This window comes from Doryrhamphus excisus, chromosome 4 (genome assembly GCF_030265055.1).
Source record: "Doryrhamphus excisus isolate RoL2022-K1 chromosome 4, RoL_Dexc_1.0, whole genome shotgun sequence".
NCBI lineage: Eukaryota > Metazoa > Chordata > Actinopteri > Syngnathiformes > Syngnathidae > Doryrhamphus > Doryrhamphus excisus.
Window position 1 is genome coordinate 1,120,229 of NC_080469.1, and position 12,537 is coordinate 1,132,765.

Consider the following 12,537-nt stretch of genomic DNA (forward strand, 5'->3'; position numbering starts at 1 on the left):
AGTTCTTTAAAAAGCGGTTCTTGTTGGGTGTTGGTAAAACACGGACTGAGTAATTCCGGTGGTAATTTGCAAACCAATCCTTGCAAATCTTGAAATGGACCAATCAGAATCGTTTATTTAGACCGCGGTCCGTAATCCACAGTCCGCGTTTTACCCACACCCGTTGTTCGCGATCAACCAATCAGCGATCGTTTGACTACGAAAACATCCATCATGGCGTCCCTGCCAACATCGTCTATTTCTGAAGGAAAACATCAAAAAGTGATGAAGCAGTGCCTCCTAAACAAGTATTTTATTAGCGGTTAGCAAATCAAATGATGGCACAGGTGAGTGAATCACATTGCTGTGATAATTTGAAGTGGTCACAATGAAACACCACCCATTAGATCCAATACCAAGTGCTGATTTTGCACAAGCTACAAAATCTAGCGCTTCCATTTCTCTGTGGATTTTTCTCACCTTTGCTTCACAAATTATTGTTTGACCATTGAGCTTTTTTCTGGATTAAAAACACTTTACTAGTACACAAATGTGTCTATTCAATAATGTTTTATTGTGGTGCACAACTTATAAATATCAGTGCTTACTACGACTACCATGTGTAAGGTATTATTTATTTCATTATTTTATTTATTTGAGATTCTCATGTGATGCCACAAAAAATTAGATGATATCATTATGGCAGTCTTTTCATTTTACATGGGGCAAGTTCGGGCAAGTAGTTCTCACCTTAAGAATTCCCTATGGGCAAGTCATTTTGGTTTTTAATGTAGAGCCCTGGTTAGTTAAGCATATGATGAATGAATGAGTGTTTACCCTACTGGCTGGATCAAGAAATCTCTTCATAGTCCAGCTGAGGGCATGCAGTCCATCTCCTTGGCTGTCAGATGGGCTCTTACAGGAAAAACCTTTTGAATCAGAAAAAAAACAGAATATAGTTTTTATACTGTTGTCATATTGTGCATCAATTTTGTTTTTTTGCTCCAATCTGTCTTGTGCTGAATGCAAAGATTTCTACCTTTGCTGGGTGATAAAGACATTATGTAGCGGCCTTTTATTGTGCCTGTGCTGTCTATTCACAGCATCTTGATTTGCAGCAAAAAAAGTGTCATATTGACATTTGTGTATCTCTACACTCTGGACATGTACAGTGAGCTCAAGTATATAGTCAAATCTGAAAAAATCAAGACAAGCGTTTAAAAAAATGATACCAGGATGATCATTTCAATCATTTCAATCATTTCATAATCGAAGAAAAGGCTAGGAAATGAACATTGAGGTTAAAATGTCACACCTTGGGAATTGGATGATTGTCGGCTCTTCATTTTGTTCCGGTGTGTGGACCGAGCTATGAAATGATCCATCTCCTGCTCCGATACCTGAGAAAAGACGTCAGAATGAAACCTTTGGAATCTGGAATTTAAAAAAATAAATACTTAAAAGTGGGACCATTCTGTCGTCTTATGTTATTGAAACAACAACTAACAACAACCAAAACAAACTTTAGACATAGACTTTCTTTATTGTCATTGCACAATAACACAGCAGTGAAATTTCCAATGAAATGTCGTTGCCTGGCTCCCGTGTAATAATAAACAATAATGTGGAGAATAAATAGATGACATCAACTATGAACAATGTACAGCGTAAACAGTAATTTGTACAAATAATTTAAATAATTTAGAATAAATAATAATAATAATTTTGGTACCTCACTAAAGCTAAAGGCTAAAATAGAACAAAAGTGGTCCCCATGACATGAAAATGGAGCCGTTTGGCTTCAAGTGGACCCTAACCCCAACCCTCTTTTTAGAGACAAACCAACTGATTTTTTTATGTTGCTTGATTGGATTGGTGGCAGGTGAAAATGATTTATAATCACTTTGACCTTTGATCCGAGCTCTAAAGTGTTGGTAAAGCTTACCTTGGGATTAGGGTGCCGACTAATAATGAGACTGACTGGCCCGGGGCCACATTCACTGAGGATGGCGTAGGCCTCGCTGAGAGCAGCAAAACGAAGATTCACAGAGTCCACCTCCAGGATCTGATCCCCCCGACTTGATGTGAAGAAGCACAGGTGCGAGAGGACAATAACAATATTCATTCATTCATTGATTCATTTTCTACCGCTTATCCTCACAAGGGTCGCGGGGGTGCTGGAGCCTATCCCAGCTGTCTTCGGGCGAGAGGCGGGTTACACCCTGGACTGGTCGCCAGCCAATCACAGGGCACATATAGACAAATATGATATTATTATTATAGGGTAAGTCTGGACATACAAGACATGTAGTAAACACACATACAAAAAAGGCTAGTTATGAGCTAAGTTATGAGTTAAGGCTAGTTATTTTGTCATTCTGATTCTTGTTCAGGAAAACAAACAAACTGTTTCGGGAGGTGGCAGGTCATTCTAACGTTTACTTTGTTAATTATAAAAGCCAATTAAGGTCAATTAAAGATAAAAAAAAAAGCCGCCATACGACTTCCACTATTTAAAGTTTGCTTAGATTGGTTAAATATTTGAACTTGTTTGTACTTACTGCTATAAATCAAGTGTGACTTCCGACTGGTCGTGTACATGACAGGCGCCACTTTGGCGTCTTACCTGAGCCTGCCGTCCATCTTGGCCACAGAACCCAGCGCAAGGTTGTGGATGTAGATGCCAGGAGCGGAGTTTTCCGGCGTGAGGAAACAAACTCCAATCCCTAGACCGACTCCAGGCTCTATGGAAAGGCAAACAAAAAATGCCGGCTGTAAAAGTCAGAACCTCACTTGCGATATGAAATATTATTGGTTAAAAATATGCATATTTTACATTTTATTGATTTTACCACTACAAGGCATTCAGAAGACACATTCAAAGATGTCGTGATGATATGCAGTATTCTACACGGGTCACTAGGTGTCAGTAATGTTACTGTAATGTTTGGTGAGACACGCAAGCACCACACTTGATCATCGCAACAGGTTTTTATTGTATGTAAGAACGATCTCACAACAGGCACAGTAATGCCTAAGGTGGGCTATTGTTGTGGCTGTAACCCACGCTCCCCACTCAGCTCCCCGAGCAACGAAAAACACACAAGCACAAATCTTATTTCTTATTTCTGTAATTATGTCTGCTATATTCTGTAATTATGTCTACTATATTGAGTAGGATGAGTGTAAACATGCATGTAGGGGTGCTATGTCATGTCTAGAGGGCTCTAACAATGTTAGAAAACCCTATTTAGAATTTATATTTAGATTTTATATGCTCTAACTATGAAAATATTTGACTTAAGACATAACGAATCCTACGGAAATTCACTTATCACGGTTGGGATTACGATATGAACTGAATTGACTTATCGTGTGGAAGACAGAAAATTCGAAATAAACTGAAACTTGTTTAAAAAAATAAACATTGGTGATGTACATTGTATAATAATTCCACCCTTGAAAATGAACCGTTCGACGTAATCATGACAGGCACAACTTGCCCATAATTCCATTCTTACTCATATTCATAAGTATTGGTCCATTCAAATATAGAAACAAGAAATAAGCACAAGACCTTTATCAAGCGTGACTTCCATGATGATGCAGTCCTTCGGACCAGGGCCCCTCCTACCATCGGTCTCATCAATTGGAATGGGCGCCCCCCCGCTGGCATTGGAGTTGGGTGAACTGGAGCGGCTTAGAATGGTGGGGGTTGCACAGGGTGTGAGACTGGGGCTCCGCAGGCGAGTTCGAATTGTCAACGACACAACACCTTTTTTGAGTTGCTGTGAAGAAGAAGTAAGGGCATTGAACGATGATACCTGGGCCGTGTCCACAACGTGTCCACAACGAACATGCACAAATGCACATTTCATCCACCACGGAAATTTTTGATGGTTTTATCAATTTTGTTATTTGATGTGGTCTGTTGTTTACAAAGTGCTCCTGAAAAAAGGGACACAAGCATAATGATGATGATAATAATAATAATAATAAATTTTAAAATATTTAAATATAAAATATTTAAATATAAAATATTTAAATATAAATATAAAATAATAAATAATAATAGCAGATTGCATGACACTTTTACTTTTACAATAATACCAGGTGGACTGTTACGTGTAAAATATATAGTCTGCCCCCCCCGTTTTGTTAAATCAATGCGGCCCGCGAGTCAAAAAGTTTGCCCACCCCTGGGTTAGAGTATGCACCGATGAGTGTGTTTTTTGGTTAATGTAAATTTCGAAATTATATCTGCTAGATATTATACAGTCTAATAACTCTAAGTGCATTGTCAGTCTAATAACCTTAGACTATCCTTCATAACTATCATAACATAGACTTCCTAACAAATCCTTCAATATCTTTTATAACACACAATCCGAGTTGCGGATAAAATTACTGGGAGACACACAATACATAAAGAGTGTCCAAACTCTTCAATATTTGATGTTTTTTCCCCTGAAAATATTACAACTTTATTTTGTTTGTTTCTCACAAATTATAAAAAATAATAAACTATGCTTGCAAAGTTGCAACTTTATTTCTCATACCACTTTTCTCTTCATATTTGGACTTATTTTTCATATTTTTGTATGTAGGTTTTTCGTCATTTATTGGCAGACATGGAACGTAACTCCCGTGCAAAGCGTGGAACTCCGCTAAAATGTCAGGTGTCCTAATTTTGAGAAAAGAAGAAATAACTTTTGAAAAAATATATATTAAACAGTTAAATAATATACTAAGACAATATATAAATATCTATAAATTAATATATATACCATGTATATTTTTAAAGACATTTATTACTTGTATTTTATTAGCTTTAAATGGCGTTAAAATGAGAATAAAATGTGTGCTATTATGTCATTTTTTTCACATGGCTTCTGAGCTTCTTGAAAATAAATTTGGAAATATTTCAAGATTCATGTTGCAACTCAGTGAGACCTTGAAAGTCTGGATGGCTTGTTGGTGTGTCAGTCCTTGGAGAGACTCTCCGTTAACTTCCAGAATCTCATCTCCTATAAAGGAACAAAAAATAAAACACACAAATAAATCAAATGGAGAAATACAATGAAATACCGTAACAAATGCAACAAACGTGCTTCTGCATCATTGAATGCATCATCAAGTCAACAGTGCCACAGTGAGCCCCGTGCCAGTTAGGTCCTGCCCTCACACGAAGAAAGGGGACAATTACTGAGATGTTTGTGTGCGTTATATAAAACAATAATTACGTTTCATGAACATGTTTTCAATCATGAGTTATTTTGAGTCAAAATAATATCCACTTATTTTGTTCTTCTTTCTGTTTATTATGACCCCACGTACACACATAATAAAGATGTTGTGATGTTCGGAGTTGGGAGTGTCCATGAATCCGCCTGGAGCAGGGGTCTCAAACACGCGGCCCGCGGGCCAAATGTGGCCCGCAGGACACTACTTTGAGGCCCCCGCCTTGATATGAAAGTTTAATGTTAGAGCGGCCCGCGCAAGTTTGATATGGATGCTGTATGGTATCATGTACCCAGAAAAAATTATTACGTTTGATTCATGTTCATGTTAAAGGTTAAATAACTGTTAATAGTTATCCTCCCTATCCGTGTGGAAGTGGTAAGTTTTTGGCTATTTAAGTTGAAAGGAAATAACTCGGAGGCTACCGTTTAGGTCGCTAGCTCTCTAGTTTGCGAGTTAGCATGTGTCTCAAGACCCTGCAGTTGCGCAATATGTTGTAAATAAAAAGAGTATAAATGTGACTATAGTCGTGTTTTGTCATGTCTACAGGGCTCTAATAATGCTTTGTTCATTTTAATCTGAAAAAAATCATTTGTCTACCCACCAACTATATGTGGTTTCTAAAGTTTTTATTATTTGCCCTTTTATTATTATTATTATATTTATTTATTTATTTATTACTGATTCATTGATTTTCTTTATTCTTGATATGTTTATTTATTTTTCATCTTATTAAAATAAAAATTAAGATATTTGAGAACAGTGGAATGTTTTATCAGAGCTTTTATTGTAGAAAATCGGAGCACTGAAAAAGTTTGTATATTTTTCTGTTTTTAATAAATGCGTTTTTTTTTTTTTTTTTTAGAAAACCTGATGCGGCCCAGCCTTGCCCAGACCCTAGCTCCAGTGGCCCCCAGGTAAATTGAGTTTGAGACCCCTGGCCTGGAGAATGTGGAAGTGTTATTCCAAGGATGGATGGAGAGATGTGTTTGTTTGTTTATAAGACACAATATAATATTAAAATATTTGATTGAGGGAAATAAGTATTGTGTGGAATTTTTTTTGGAGTGTATTGGTTGTGATGGTAAAAAAATAAGGGGATAATAATAGATAATAATAGGAAGAAGTAACCCTAAGATGGACAGCACTGCTGTATAACCAACAGTCCCAATTGATGATTCCCCAATTAAGTGAATTCTGTGGACATGTAAGATAAAATGGAGAAAAGGAACGTTACCCTCTTTTAGTCGTCCATCCGCTGCTGCGGCACCGTGAGAGAAAATGGTCTTGACAAAGATCCCCATTTGGCCCCGTGCTGAATCCTGCCCACCGACGATACTAAAGCCGAGGCCCTGGGAAATCAATACAATTTCATTCCATTGGACTTGGAGATGCTGAGTGGATCATGAACATCCTAACCAGGCAGGGTGACCAGACCTTAGCAACAGGAAACAGCAATTCTCCTGCATAGATATATAAATTAAATCAATTGCATAAATACATACATTGCCACAATGAGATTTGGCGCTCATAAACATATTATGACACACATGGTATGCCAGAGAATAAGAAGATGTTGCAGGAGGGATCAGTGTTGCCAAATTAGGGTTTGGTTGCTATATTTAGAGGGTACCGTAATGAGACAAATGCAGTGAAGAGACTTTTGGTGACCCACCTCCATCTAAAAAGGCACTCACGGGTCTGGTGAGACAACAACAATTACCATGACAACACAGCCACACATGGATTGCAGTCCTGTTTATTGATGTATTTTTTTTACGGCGAGCGTCTTTGTCATGTTGGTAGTACACAGTGTGAGTGTAACTGTGTTCTTAAATGTTCCTGCCCTGTGACCCTACCTTGGATGAACTGAGGAAGATGGATATGTGGCCAGATGAATGGATGGAACGGATGAATTGGATTTACATTATTTCTTGTGGGAAAATGTAGTCTGCCCTTCTGGAACAAGTTAATGATGCTAACCAATGTTACACTGTGTGTATAATATTGTGTATATATACAGTCTGGATTTTATAACATAGGAATTAGAGAAAATCAATAATAAAATGACACGAGTGATCTTGTTTTTAAAAAATAAGGAATGTGGTAAGGGTAAGGTAGGAACCTATGGCTCGGGAGCCAGGTAGGGCTCTTTTGATGACACTATCTGGCTCTCAAGCATTTCTTACCACAATAAAAATGCTAACATTTTAAAGTAAACATCACAGAAATCACTGTTAAAAATAATATTAAAAATCAAAACTTTCTTATGGGCGGCACGGCGGTCTGGTGGTTAGTGCGCAGACCTCACAGCTAGGAGACCAGGGTTCGGTCCCCGCCCTCGGCCATCTCTGTGTGGAGTTTGCATGTTCTCCCCGTCCATGCGTGGGTTTTCTCCGGGTACTCCGGTTTCCTCCCACATTCCAAAAACATGCTAGGTTAATTGGCGACTCCAAATTGTCCATAGGTATGAATGCGAGTGTGAATGGTTGTTTGTCTATATGTGCCCTGTGATTGGCTGGCGACCAGTCCAGGGTGTACCCCGCCTCTCGCCCGAAGACAGCTGGGATAGGCTCCAGCACCCCCCGCGACCCTCGTGAGGAAAAAGCGGTAGAAAATGAATGAATGAATGAACTTTCTTATGCATTTTAATTCGTCCATTTATTTTCTACTGCAATACGGCCGACCATATCCATCTTTCCTGATGATATTTTCCAGGTCAAACACCAAAACGTGATTATTACTGGGTAATGCGGTAGTCTACCTCGGTCATTGAGATGTCAAAAAAACATGTAAATGTAAACTTTCCTCCTTTAGTCAAATAGCTAAAGCTGCAGAACCAAGCCTTCTGGTGAAGATGGCCAAAAGAATGAAATATACTGAATACGGTTCAAAACTATGCAGCAGCAGAAGTTGCATTAATGGCAGCAAGTATTTGATTTATTATTAGACACTGCGCTGCTCACGAAAGTATGCTGGCCACACCCCATTGGCGTGGGGTAGTGTGCCTGGTCTACATAATTAGAGCCCATTATATCTAAAACTGTTGGTCTTACATGAAAATGCACACATTTTATTGCATTCAAAATGTATATGGCTTTCACAGATACACATTTTAAAATATCTGGCCTTCATGGCTCTCTTAGCCAAAAAGGTTCCCGACCCCTGGTGTAGAAGATATATCAATGGTTTTCATGCCAGGGTTTTATTTTCAGTTATGATAATGTTACAATTGCAATTCTGCAACAAGGCAAAAATCTTGAATCTTACTAATGCTGCTTTTTAATCAAATCTAATATTCTTAACTGTAAAAATGTTGCGATGTAATCCATATAAAGGCCTCATTCAGACAGAGAGTGGAGTACTCACCTTCCCTTGGCCTTTCATCAGCACGATGCTGGAGATAATAGACGGCTGTGCAAGTCGCCATGGTGATTCCACTTGAACAGTACTTAATGAGCGTGCTGATTTCTTAATGATCTGATATTCCTGGGAGGGATACAAACACAAATGCAAAAGTCAACATGGAATCTGTGTTTCTTGCACGACGGTGACTTTTCTTCACTGGTTGAAGTAAATGACCATCCATGAACTTTATGGGATGTTTGAGGTACTACTGGCCCAGGAGCTTGTTGTTGTCTTCAGTTTTTGATGAGAGTTTCTCATTAGCATAGCAATTAGAGTGGGCAGCTTCAGGGCATTGTTACTGTAATATCCGCACTAACGCGAGTTACTGGCTTTGATCGGACATTGCATGTGTGTGTGTGTTACGCTTTGGGTGGAACATACATATTGAATGCATGGAAACTTAGTTGGTACTTGTTAGTACTCAAAGATCAAAGTTCAATCGGGAAGAGAGAAGTAGGATGGTGTGTTTATAAATGGAATATTTTCATAGTTTGAGCATTGAAAACCTGTTTATGACCTTCCAAATATGGCTTTTTAAAATGAATAGAGTCATCCAGACATAAATAACACCCCTATAGTAAGACAGGAAGTGACACTGAAGGTGCAGAGTTGAGTTTTTTTTTATCTTGGTGCTACAACAGTAGCCCATGTTAGAGATTATTTACCCGTTTGAGGTCATTCATAGGTGCAATCTCCCCAGTGAGGACAGGCGGGGTCCAGGGCACTCCACCCTCGCCCCTTCCTCCTCCCCCGTCTTTGAGTTCTTATGTAAAGTGGGCTTATTTCTCCCAACGTTGCGGAGGTTTCCAAGCCCCATAGGAACATAGTGTGGAGTTGCTTTTTTTCCTCCCCCCTCCTCTTGTTGTACCCTTTTTGCTCCCCCTTTTATCCTGTCCCATCTACACCCTTGTCATATTGTATGTTATGTTGTATATACAGTATACACGGATGGGTGATTGCACAGTTTTGCTTGTACATCTGCACAAGTGACAAGTAAAGAGGCCATTCTCTCTCTGTCACTAAAAGCCAAGTCTGGTGCTTGTGTCTCGCCGAACATTACAGTAACGTTACTGACATTGTCACTTTTAAAACATCTACTTTCATTTATTTGTGAAATTTGTGAACTAGTACAATGAGCGACTAACCGGTCTTTCTCCAGCGGTATCGAGCTGTTGGGGTAAGGAGTGTTTCCGTCTGCCCGACTTGGACGACTTCTCCAAAATGTCACAACTCTCCAAGCCGTTCTCTGCAAAGAACTCATCATCTTCACCCACCGACTCCAAACGACTACTTCCTCCTGTGACAAAAATGATAAGTTCAGTCACTTCGGGGAAGAATGAGATATTTAATATGTTTTTTTTAACTGTCCAGAATGGTGGGAACAGAAAATTATTCAAATTATTTTATATTTGATTGATGCAAATAAGAATTCTGACCAACACTGATTGTTTATTAATTGCAAAAGTAATTCTTGTTTACACTGGTGGCCAGCCAATCACAGGGCACATATAGACAAACAACCATTCACACTCACATTCATACCTATGGACAATTTGGAGTGGCCAATTAACCTAGCATGTTTTTGGAATGAGAACATGCAAACTCCGGCGGTCTGGTGGTTAGTGCGCAGACCACACAGCTAGGAGACCAGGGTTCGGTCCCCGCCCTCGGCCATCTCTGTGTGGAGTTTGCATGTTCTCCCCGTGCATGCGTGGGTTTTCTCCGGGTACTCCGGTTTCCTCCCACATTCCAAAAACATGCTAGGTTAATTGGCCACTCCAAATTGTCCATAGGTATGAATGTGAGTGTGAATGGTTGTTTGTCTATATGTGCCCTGTGATTGGCTGGCGACCAGTCCAGGGTGTACCCCGCCTCTCGCCCGAAGACAGCTGGGATAGGCTCCAGCGACCCTCGTGAGCGGTAGAAAATGAATGAATGAACATGCAAACTCCACACAGAGATGGCCGAGGGTGGAATCGAACTTGGGTCTCCTAGCTCATTGACATTTAAGGCATGTGCAGCCCGTATTGACAAAGGAGGATCTGGTTGATGATATCAAGGGTGTAAAAAAAAAAAAAAACATTAGTAAGACACTGTAGCTGTAATGGATTGATACCCTGCGGTGCTCAACAAGACACATGTGCAAACCCGTCTGAAGGTTTGACATGAAAATACCTGAAAGACTCACACAAGGCCTGGGAGAATGTGACCTAAATTGTACCTAAAGTATTAAACCACCTTTTGGATTGCCATCAAATACTTATTTACCTTTTATCTAATACCAATTCATTTACAACCTTTATTTCTGTTGGTTTTATACATTTTACCTCTGTGTTCAAATAAAGTTACAATAAAAAAAAAGTACTTTTTATAAACCATATTTGTTTACAATGTCATATTTATCAAAAGTGATGCAGAACCACAATAAGCAAAGATACGTTTCAGTAATTTCCGAACAGTATTTGGAATGTACCGACCCTGGGACTGGTGATAGAGCTTTAAGGGTGCAGGGCTGCAGCACGACCCTGTCAGGCTCGTGTCCTCTAGTTTCTCCAGGTTAGTCAACTGGAAGCGGAGACAAAGAACAACATTCATTCTTCCCCATTTGCATATGGGTGCTGGTAATCACATGCAATATAATAACTTAAAACTTTTTTACGACATACTGAAAATGAATGGATGAAAGGGCCACTTTGTTTTTTTTTTACATATGCATATACGTACATATGCTGAGAATTTATAGAAGAAAAAATTGCATTTCAAGAAAAAATTGCATCGCAGGTTTATGATATAGGTGAAAAGCGGATTGTTAATATGAACTGGTAGTTTGTATTCCATTTGCTCTTTTATTAACCCATTTCAAATGTTTTTTTTAGGTTCCAAATATTTCAAACTTATTATTAGAACTTTATTCCCATAACATAACTTTTTTTCATCAACCTAATTTTCCAAAAAAAGAAAACTTCCTTTTGTTTTCTTATAGTATTAGAAATAAAAACATTGTTTCCTCTATTATCTAAACTCTATGCTACTAAAATGATGTTACTTTTGATAATGATACTATTTTTCTCAAGTGCGTCTTTTTTATTACTTAATATCACTTAATATTTAGTCTTGCAAAATTGTGACTTTCTGCACAAGAATATTACTTATTTTCCTCTAATATTTTGACTTTATTTTCATAAAATTATAGCCGTTTTTCATTCCTGTCATGTCCTGTCATATTCCAAAAATGTGACTTTACTCTAGTACCATAAATAGTACCATAGTACCATCTAGTACCATAACTTTTTTCGCAACCTAATTAAAAAAAATAACATCTTTGTTTGTTTGTTTTTCAGAATATTTACATATACGTATAATATATAGTTTATGTAAGATATATATATATAATATTTACATGTAAAAAATGTTTTTCTGTCTGAAATATTTCAACTTTTTGCTTCTAAAATTACTGTACATTATTTTTTCCTCATAATATTACAACATTATTCTGGTAAAATTACAACTTTTTTCATATTTTGACTTTGTTCTTGAAAAATGACAACAGTTATCCATTTAAAAAAAAAAGTTTTATGTTAAATTATATTTTTACAATGTACCCAGGGTTTTCTTTCTTCATTATCTTTAATCTTCAGTGCCCTTCAGTCATCTCCACGGATTCAAACGATGCAAATTTAAATGATAAAACCGAAGAAGGATACACATAGCATCAGACAAACAACCGTTCACAGTGAACTACTCCATCAGTGGGTGTATTGTACATATCATCTACAGTACACACAGACACATCCTGCTAGAGTTTGGGGTGAGTACCCAAGGTGCTATATGAGGCAGTACGGATGCTGACCAGATCTGGCAGACTGGTGGATGGGAAGTGATGGAAGCCGACATCAGATTCCTCCTGCA

General features: G+C 38.2%; 1 protein-coding gene across 5 annotated transcripts in view; it reads right to left on the bottom strand.

The window, feature by feature from the left end:
* The window catches only part of pdzd2 (PDZ domain containing 2), a 47,197-nt gene that overhangs the window by 14,605 nt on the left and 20,055 nt on the right, over positions 1 to 12,537 (bottom strand). For 4 of the 5 annotated variants that reach the window (XM_058070948.1, XM_058070945.1, XM_058070946.1 and 1 more), the window contains 11 exons: positions 12,479 to 12,532; positions 11,106 to 11,193; positions 9,774 to 9,925; positions 8,590 to 8,709; positions 6,458 to 6,572; positions 4,933 to 5,006; positions 3,557 to 3,767; positions 2,606 to 2,723; positions 1,925 to 2,057; positions 1,295 to 1,379; positions 817 to 908 (listed from right to left, as the gene is read on the bottom strand). In XM_058070948.1, coding sequence (XP_057926931.1) covers positions 817 to 908; positions 1,295 to 1,379; positions 1,925 to 2,057; positions 2,606 to 2,723; positions 3,557 to 3,767; positions 4,933 to 5,006; positions 6,458 to 6,572; positions 8,590 to 8,709; positions 9,774 to 9,925; positions 11,106 to 11,193; positions 12,479 to 12,532 — 1,242 coding nt within the window. Of the gene's footprint in view, positions 1 to 816; positions 909 to 1,294; positions 1,380 to 1,924; positions 2,058 to 2,605; positions 2,724 to 3,556; positions 3,768 to 4,932; positions 5,007 to 6,457; positions 6,573 to 8,589; positions 8,710 to 9,773; positions 9,926 to 11,105; positions 11,194 to 12,444; positions 12,533 to 12,537 lie in introns of all 5 variants that reach the window. The other variant, XM_058070950.1, reaches the window with a different exon arrangement.